Consider the following 9164-nt stretch of genomic DNA (forward strand, 5'->3'; position numbering starts at 1 on the left):
AGAAGTACAGCCAGTGCTGGGAATGCACAGCCCGTCTGCACGAGTCTAAAATGAGGCATGAGGTGTGGCAACTAAACCACCTTCTTTCATTTACGAGCTATGTAGAGCATACGAAGGAGTTCCATTCCTTCAGTCATCAGGAAAGTCAGTCGATATTCCGATGAGCATTCTGGTAAATAGAGAGGTGCGAGAGGCGTCCATTCCGAGTCCAGGCCGAGGGAAAGTATGATTACCAAAAGCGGCAATCAAGCCGAAGCTATGTATTCCCCTGTATTCCCCTCCTGCCAAAGGTCCCGGAGATATCTTTGGGCACCATGCAACGCGTCTATTTCATCGCCTTCTCCGTCGTCGTCGTCGACGTCGACGCCCACCCGACGAGCTCGAGTCGATAGGCGGCACCCCCACAGGAGCTGATCCGAGGACGCCGACCAGCCAAGTTTCAGTAGGACAATTAGCACTTCGGGCGCCCCTTCACAGTTACATAACATCGCGAATATCATGATGCATCTGTCACCTCGTTCCCGGCCACCACCACCTGCACAGACTGCTTCGAGTTCTACAGCCGTGGGCGACGCGGACGACGAGAAACGCCTGCTCATGGAACCGTTCAGCAGCGAGGATTGGAGGGGCGCCGACGAGAGGCAGGCGTTGAGGCCGGAGCCCGTGCTGCCGCAGGGCGCCATGCGACCGAGGAGCAGTCACAGCGGGACGGTGCCGACGCTCAGTTATACCCCAGTTAGACCTGCGTCGCCGTCTTCTGAGCCGTCGCATACCCCGGAGCCGGACAAGGTGCAGTTTGCGACGTACCCGCCCGATGAGAAGGCGAAACCTTGGGACGCGGAGCCATCCGGTACGTCCAGGTGGTGTCCGTCATGCAGTGAAACACCGCTGACTCCTGTCCAGCGTCGAGGAACGGCAAGGGCAAGGGCAAGAAAGACATCGCCTGGTTACCCGTGCCTCTGCGGACATGGTTCTGGGTGAGCTTTGTGGTCGACCTGGTGGCGATAGCAATCGCCCTCGAAGTAGTTCTCTACTTCACGGACAAGAATAACGGTACGTCTTACTTTTTCCAGCACGTTGCAAGTCGATGCGGCGTTTCGAAACCCGCACTATGTGAACGAAAACGGTAGCGCCGCCAGTCGAGCACCAGATCTGCACCATTTAGGCGAAGGGTCACATTAGGTGGCCTTTCGGAGGGGTTTGGCACCGCATATTTGTATTCTGGCCTGTTGTTGGCTGGAGAGAGCGATGTTCTGGCGGTGCCGTCCGCGGCGCCTACCAATATGGTTCGCATATCGAAGGTCTCTATTCCGCATCGACTTGTAACAATATCATTGCAGGAGGTACAGAGATTCACGTTATTATGCTTCAGGATGGCCGGTGCGCGGCGCCTTCTCGTCCCAAGCAGGCTTCATGCACTATGTATATGTAAGTTACACTTCGCATAGCGGTTATATGCAGCGTATCAACAGACCCGTGATCCGTAGACTCTCCCTCCAGTCGCTGTTGCAATGATCCTCGTCGCGATGTGGGCTTGGGCAGACGTCGAAATCAAGAAAATGCAGGTAGGTGAAGTCTGACACCAGATGTAACAGCCAGACCTCATTAACTTGCTATCGTAGCCTTACGTCGACCTTGTACACGGTGACGCGCCTGCACATCGGAGTGTGTTGTTAGATTACACCAGGACCAAGTAAGTCTCGCTATTCACCATTTCACTGGTTCCAACCAACGCGGTGTTTCACAGCAACTTCATCGTGTGGCTGCGTGCTGCCGCGAATAAGCACTACATCGTAGCGCTAGCGACGTTGATGGTTATCCTGTCGCTAGCGCTACAGCCCCTAGCCGCTGCTCTCCTCACCGTCCGGGATACGTGGCTCTCAAAGCCAGGTACGTCTCAGCAATGCAATCCAGCGGTGGGATTCTCGTGATTCATTGTGCTCTGTATAGATCAAATCCTGAATAATACCGCGGTGCTTGCCCTGAACCAGGACGACCAGTTCTGGGACGTGACTTGTATGTATACAGTAATAGTCTGCAATGTTTTCGGGCAGGGCGCTGAGATTTGTCGCACGTAGCATTCTTGACTGCAGCGGGCTACTCGTCGGCTTCGGTTTTGTACAGCCTCGGCGACCCGCACTTCGTCCACAATGGCTACACGGTCGCGCCGTTCCAGGTGTGTACGGGCATTGTTCCCTGGCAACTGCAACCTCATTGCCCTCCGTACAGTTGCCGACCTACCTGGCGACCAACGGGACCGTGTACACGAATACTACGGCTGTCCTGAGTGACCCCGGATGCCAGCCTGCTCAATCGGTACGCAGATACGATGGGTCTCTTCAGGTTAGCGGCTCATTCGTATATGACTGTAGATACAAATGACACACAACACGAACAACGACACGTGGACTATCAGCGCCGACTACCCGGGCTGCCCGTACACTTGGGATGTCTCGCGGGTGGCAGAGAACCTGTTCGGTGAGCTCTCCAGCATCTCATCGGCATTCCCAGCTTGACATCTTCCCTCTAATCAGGTGTCGCGCCATGTAACGTCCCAGGCGACACCACTCCAGACTTCCTGCGGCCCGTGCTCTTCTGGTACTTCACCTATGTGCCCAGCGCGATGTCGTCCATCACGTTCTGCAAGCCGACCATTTCACTGTACAACGTGGCCGTCACTGTGGACCTCGCGTCGGGGAACCTCACCTCCGTCACGCAACTGTCCCCACTGAAGGTGGGCCAGGGGAACTTTACCGCGTACGCGGGGAATATCACGGGGTCGCCGCTGAACGGTGCCGCGTACAATGGGATCGCGTATAACCTGAGCAACCCGGACCCGTTCACGATGGCGCGGGTGAACGCGACGCAGCTGACGCTGCCGGCGGCGGTGTTCCAGAGCGCGACGACGAGCGCGCAGGGCCTGACGGGGGTGTTTACGAACAACGGGTTTGTGGGACTCACGAATTCGGTTTATGTGCGTCCGAGTCCGGTGGGTAAATGTGCTAATGCTGAAGTGTGTTTGTTCGCAGAGGACGTACTTGGCGCTGGTGGCGAAGACGGTGTATTTCGTGCCGAACAGCGAGCCGATCACGCTGCAGGTGAAGACGGTGGAGAAGCGGCTTTGGCTGAGCAGCGTCGCGGTGCATCTGCTGACGACGGCGTTGCTCCTGCTGGCGTTCTTTGGGACGATTGTGCAGCTGTTGCACCGGGGTGATCGGGCGAACCTCCGACTTGCCCACGAGCCTGGTGAGTTCTTATAAACATTTGCAGTACATCTACTAATCTACTCCAGGCACCATCGCGTCCGCTGTGGTGGTCGGCGCGCAGACGAACATGGGGGAGTTGCTGTCGGGGCGGCAGCGGAAGGAGGAGATCATCCAGGCGCTGCGGGACAAGCGGTTCCGGATCAACCCGCGGACGATGAAGATCGTGATGGAGGGCGAGGAGGGCTACGAGGAGGCGGCGAGCCCGGGGCCGCGCAGGTCAGTGTTTGCGGCGGGGCTGCTGGACCTGATGAGCCCGCACCCGGCGAGCAGGCGGTTCTCGAGGCCACCGCCGATGCCGCAGACGCCGCCGTAGGACGGTGTGTGTCCCTGTGCGTGTCGTTTCTTGATGTACGTGTTTGTGATGATCATTTGTTCGTCAGTTGGTGTTTTGTTGGACTTTGTCATGATGGTTGTAGCCTACTTTTCCATGAACTCAAAGGTCCTAATATACACGGACTTTATGTTAATATTGTCGGGGTAATATCGAGCGCTGAGCTGCAAGGTTTTAGGCGTTCCGCCGGAAGGGGATTGCGCGCTAAAATTGGACAGGATGTGCCATTCCATCATCGTACTATCATTTGGGTAGTTTTGCAAAACTCTCTGTAAATCGACGTGTTGCGGCCAATTCGCTAGCTCTTGCGCCAAAACGTTTTTATGGCATCGTGTAGCACCCTTTTATGTACCCAACTGTGATTTTTTTGTATTTTAATTCATGGTGTAGAGGATGCTGGACAGATGCCGGGGTGTGCAGGGGGTTTTGCAAAAGTTTGTCACGCGTGACATCCCCGCGAGATTCATCACGTTTTTGTCACGATCCGCCTCTCGGCGTTTTGCAAAACAGGTTTGCTATAGCTACATCCTCTATCTCTCCACAATCGGGCTGCTTAGGTAGCTCAATGTATGGTACACCAGTATAGTCCAAACAAAATCCCGGCAAAAAATCATGGAATGGGTACCAGATCTAGGTTTCACACGGTCTGTAGGCAGTTGCAAACACCCTCCTCTTCCTCCCTCTCCATGACCACTCGATATTTCCCTAAACCAACTTCACAGAGGGTATCTACTAGTCTATATCTACATGCCTAAGAAGTCTCTGAATTTTTTTATTTGGTATAGAGCTCTCTCTAGGGGCTGCGGTAGTTTTGCAAATTTTGCAAAACTACCCAAATGATAGTATGCCAAGAATAGAGCGGAATGAGAAGTGCTCGGCAGAATGAAGTGCAACGCTGAGAACATATGTCGGAAAACGTCGCAACGCCTTTCTCTTCTCACCACTACTTTCTTGTCTCTTGTCTGTTGTCTGTCGGTTGTTTTCTTGCAAATCCCAGAATAAAATAAAACGATGTTCAGCCTGCCCACCGCCGTCTCTCTTTTGTTTCTTGCACTGGCCGAGGCTGCGCGTGCATCGCCATGCCTCGCGTTCGACGCCAACTTCAACCTGCACGTCTTTGGCCTTGACGGTAAAGACTGGAATGCGGGTACTCAGGACCAGTGGACGTCGGGTACGCCTTGTTCCTGCTCACTACTTACGCCGGTGGAACTGACTCCTGAATCCAGGTAGTGCGACGGACATAACTACCTCTGGCCGACCGTAGGTATTTTGCGACGTGCGCAGCAGACTAGTCCTAACTGAGTTGCAGACCCTTTGATGGTTCGAATACGACGTGCTACCTCGCTCAGGTATGCATCTGGCAGAATGTTGCGTCGAGGATTGGTCTGACAGCAAGTTTAGTTTTACAATGCCATCTACGTCATGAACGGCGATAAATCACAGCCTTCTGCTGTCCACATCTACGATGCGGGGGCAAAGTCATGGTCAACTCAGTCCGTCACCACAGGCGGTTTTGACCCGTCCAACTTCGTCACCATTCTCGACCATGATACGAACGTCTTCTGTGAGTTTGAACAAGTTAAGCCCTGTAGGAACTGTCGTGCTAACCAATACCATATAGACGCGCTTTCCAAGGGCGAGTTATACTTCTTGGACATGGGTGCCCTCACAACGGCGAACAGCTCTGCCCTCACCTGGAATGACGTCGGAAAGCCCTCGTTCTCTACAGATAACTACCAGCCCGTCATGGCCATCGCGCAGAACCACGTACACTTCCTCGATGTGCCAAATGTCCCTGCTGGAAGTGCCCAGATTTTTGTGATTCACTGTTTGTGTTTTTTCTTCCTTACCCACTTCAAGTTCGGAGTAGCTGACTATCCTCGCCTCTAGTCTCATACTTCCAGCCCGAGGCGCAGTCGTACTCCGGCGACACATTCCCCGCGACACACGGCCAAGCGACTTCGTTCTTCCAGGAGTCTGGCGTGAGTATCTTTACCTGCACCTGAACACCATCCCCGGCTCACCCAGTCATCTCGCTAGGTGCAACAAGAATTCGCGTTCATCCCCGATGACGGCTCGGCAACCTACGTCATCAACGTAGAGGTCCTTTTTCCTCCCATCTCTTCCTCTTCCTCCTGCTCACACCATCACCCAGACAAACTCCTCGACCGCCCTTGCAGGTCCCACCATCAAAGACTCCTCCGCGACCTACTTCGCCGGCATCTCCTCGCTCGTGCAGCTCGCTTCCGACGGTACCGTCTCGTACCTCCCGTACAAGCAGGGCGACGCGCAGACGAACAAGGCCGCGTCGTGGAACAAGGTCACCGCCATCGCCGCCGTCGCGCCCCCGTCGAACTCGAGCTCTAACAGCGTGTCGGGCTCTGGGAAGGCCGGCGCGAGCTCGACGGGTAGCAGCGGCGGGGCGAAGCCAAGCGGCAGCGCGGGCTCGGACCAGAGCAACGGCGGCGCCGTGGGGCGGCAGGTGAAGGCGGGCGCCGTGGGCGCGGCGCTGCTCGCCGTGCTCGGGTTTGCTCTGCTTTGATTCTAGACCACCGACATCTGACTGGGACTATCAACCAACATTAACATCTACTGCATTTTCAACTAAGTACGCACGGACGTTACGACTATTAATCGCATTTGTATTTGCCTATTCCGTGCATTTTTCGGATTTCCCCTCGCTTTCCGTACCCTCCTTCCCCTTACCTACTCGTTCATACATATGGAACACTTCCCTTAGTTAACCAAGGTGTCGGTAGGCTATACATATAATATAGGCTACGGATGTCTAGACATAGCTATGAGAATGTAGTATACATGGTTGTGGAATTTCCAGCTAGCAATGTTTGCGGTACGCTTGTTCGACCGCTTCCTCAAACTTGGGAGTATCACCAAGATGTATACCCTGCTTGCCGCCGGATGATATACCCCTTCATCGGACGTGAGGATGGTACAATTCTAACCGATTAGCTCCGAGGACGAGACTCACCTTGGGTGTCTCGACATACTCCAAGCCCTTCTCGTCGAGGTGTATCATCCAGTGCCTGTGCACTAACATCTCCAGCAGCGCCTGTAGCTTACCAATATCCAGCTCGCCCCTCACGTAGTTCGGCGACGGGCGGCTCGTGTTGAACAGGCCGCGCATGCGGCCCTCTTCCACCATGTTGAGCTGGAACCCGCAACCCTGAGGGCACGTCCAGATGAGGTCAGCGCCGATGCGGGCCCGCTCGAGACCCCAGGGTGGGTACGAGTCGAGGATGTCGGGGTCGGGCGAGGAGAGGGACGAGGCGGAGGCGCTGGAGCTTGGAGAGGAGGGCTGGGAGAAGTCAGAGTCGTAGATGTCGCCGTGGTTTGGGCGGGGTTTGCTGAGTCGGGGCCTGGCATTTGGCCTCACGAGGGGCAGGGCGGAGGGCTGCTATCGTCAGTGAACAAGCGGGTGGTGAGAAGGGAGAACCTACTGCGCTCCGTTTCGTTCGTCCGGAAGGCTCGGGTTGTATTTCTGGGCTTGAGCTATGCTGCCGGGGCGGATTCACTTCCATCTCAACTTCTTCCTCCTCGTCTTCCTGGTCCTCTTCGGCGTCACTGGCATAGTACCCAGCGGGTACGCCCCACTGCACTCCGTGCCTACTTGCCTTGACCCGCTGGAGCTTCGCGTCCTTGATAAACGCATTCCACACGTCCAGATCGATGATCCGCCGCTGCTTCTGCCGCGCGCGCTGCTCGTCGCGGATCCACTCAGCGTGCTCCGCAAACGCGGCGTACACCTCTGCGCGGTGGACCTGGCGCAGCAGGCGCGGGCGGCGGAGGAGGCCCTGCGCGGGGTCGATGAGGTCCTTGTCGCGCGCCTTGCAGAGGAGGCGCTGCGTCTTGGCGTGCTCGGGGTAGGCGCAGTGCTGGAAGTAGCCTTTGACGAAGAAGGTGATGTCGCGCTTCGCAGGGGGAACGGAGGGGTCTTGCAAGGCTATATGCGTCATGGTATTGAGCAGGCGGTAGCGGTCGAGGTAGAGTTCGCTTCGGGTGTAGGTCTCGATGTCCATGCTGAGGACTTCGTAGTGCCGGTTCCTAGATAAAAGAAAGCGTGAGCGACAGGCCTGAAGGGTGGGATATGCACCTTACCGGTCTCTCGTCGTCAACATGAGACCCATTGGGACAAGGTCAGCTAGTTAACATCAGAATAATCTCTTCCTAGAGCCTCCGGTTGTACCCACATGTAAGATAGCCAGCAGACATATTCTTGTAACCTTGTATCCACACTCGCACTTTGTCGCCTCTTGCGATCGGCGACTTGTAGATGAGACTCAATGACGGACATGGCGCAGTGCCCTTGTTCTTCTTGCCCCATTTGCGGCGGATGCTATCCTGGAGCTGCTTTTGCCCCTCGGCCGTGATCCACGAGAGGTTGCCGATTTCGAGGACGCCTCTGAAACGGACGGGGTCTGTCGGGCGGGACTCAATATTAAGCGGCTCCAATTCAGTCAAACTTGATAGCCGGAGTGGTTTGTGGATTTTCGGTCAGAGGATGAGAGTGACATACCCTGTAGGTTTCCCTCGGCATTCGAGCATCAGGCCTTTCAAGCTCAAGATCCTGCTTGGGGTCGTCTTGCACGCATCTGTGAGAAACTGCTCGTCCATGTAGGGCCCAAAGGGCTCGGAGATGAGTTCGCGGATATCCATTGGCAACGCAGGCGCAGATATGGGCTTCAATTCTGTTCGATTCTACAAGCAAAAGCTTGCGGTAAGAATAGCGGGCAATGATCCTACGCCAAATTACAAGCAAGGCTAATCACGATCGGGTAAGCATAGTGTCGCAATGCTTGACGGTGCAGCATCACAACGCGTTTGCCGGTTAGAGGCTCACATCGAAGTCCCGACCCATCAAGCAATGCTACAGTTCGCTCCTCCAACGTGACTAGCGGATGAAGCACGTATGTGCTTGCTTTCGAGCTTGGAGGCAACAAACGAGGCCAATAGTGTAGGGTAGAAGGCTCACTAAAATCAATCAGAACTGATTCCTGGCTGGGAGAAGAGGTAACAGGAAGGATATTAATATGCAAGCAGATGTATCGCGGCGCCTCAGGTCGGTATCGGTAGGCTAGTGCATATTTCCGATACAGCATAGGGAAGTCCCCCCTTAGCCCGCTTTTGGAAGTGAACCCTACCCAAACGAGTAGCTGGGGCGCCGCAGCAGTGGTAAACCACGTGCGTGGACCTTGCCGAATATACGGCAAGGAACTTCGTGCTGTTGACTCCCCGTTGTGCTCGCAGTACTATAACCTAGTAGTTGTAATTTATCCTGTAGATAATGTACCAGGAGGAGCTACTGAGCTTTGGGACTCCCCATTGACAGTAGGAGACAGTCTGAAAAGCTACAGTTCTCTCAGCGTGATTTTTGATCCCAGTAAGGCTTCTACTGGGCCACATTTAGTGCCTCGACCCCCCCACTTTAAAGAAATTGTGTACACGAGGTTCTATGCGCTCTTGCGCATTCAGCGCGTACGTTATAGGCAGTATAACCCTCGGTGTAGGGTAGAGGAACCGTTGAAGAGGTCGAGACTATATACGTGCCG

The 9164-nt window shown here is 55.1% G+C and overlaps 3 protein-coding genes across 3 annotated transcripts; 2 read left to right on the forward strand and 1 right to left on the reverse strand.

The window, feature by feature from the left end:
* The first annotated feature begins 522 nt into the window (after positions 1 to 522).
* Positions 523 to 3766, forward strand: GLOTRDRAFT_78464 (uncharacterized protein). Its single transcript, XM_007869612.1, has 13 exons — positions 523 to 850; positions 904 to 1053; positions 1373 to 1428; positions 1488 to 1565; positions 1623 to 1693; positions 1748 to 1890; positions 1951 to 2016; positions 2079 to 2176; positions 2230 to 2316; positions 2373 to 2478; positions 2535 to 2974; positions 3030 to 3246; positions 3293 to 3766. Exons 1-13 carry the CDS (start codon positions 598 to 600, stop codon positions 3577 to 3579), a joined length of 2052 nt encoding a protein of 683 aa, XP_007867803.1. The 5' UTR covers positions 523 to 597; the 3' UTR covers positions 3580 to 3766.
* A 704-nt stretch (positions 3767 to 4470) lies between these two features.
* Positions 4471 to 6598, forward strand: GLOTRDRAFT_116927 (uncharacterized protein). The gene is made up of 9 exons (XM_007869613.1): positions 4471 to 4768; positions 4824 to 4857; positions 4907 to 4946; positions 4999 to 5161; positions 5219 to 5425; positions 5488 to 5579; positions 5638 to 5700; positions 5753 to 6527; positions 6587 to 6598. The coding sequence occupies exons 1-8, from the start codon at positions 4609 to 4611 to the stop codon at positions 6137 to 6139; spliced, it is 1146 nt and encodes a 381-aa protein (XP_007867804.1). The 5' UTR covers positions 4471 to 4608; the 3' UTR covers positions 6140 to 6527; positions 6587 to 6598.
* Positions 6486 to 8271, reverse strand: GLOTRDRAFT_139702 (uncharacterized protein; the record flags this gene model as incomplete). The annotated part of the gene is made up of 6 exons (XM_007869614.1): positions 6486 to 6527; positions 6587 to 7009; positions 7056 to 7659; positions 7714 to 7756; positions 7806 to 8077; positions 8132 to 8271. The coding sequence occupies 6 exons, from the start codon at positions 8269 to 8271 to the stop codon at positions 6486 to 6488; spliced, it is 1524 nt and encodes a 507-aa protein (XP_007867805.1).
* Positions 8272 to 9164: the final 893 nt, after the last annotated feature.

This window comes from Gloeophyllum trabeum (assembly GCF_000344685.1).
Source record: "Gloeophyllum trabeum ATCC 11539 unplaced genomic scaffold GLOTRscaffold_00010, whole genome shotgun sequence".
Classification (NCBI taxonomy): domain Eukaryota; kingdom Fungi; phylum Basidiomycota; class Agaricomycetes; order Gloeophyllales; family Gloeophyllaceae; genus Gloeophyllum; species Gloeophyllum trabeum.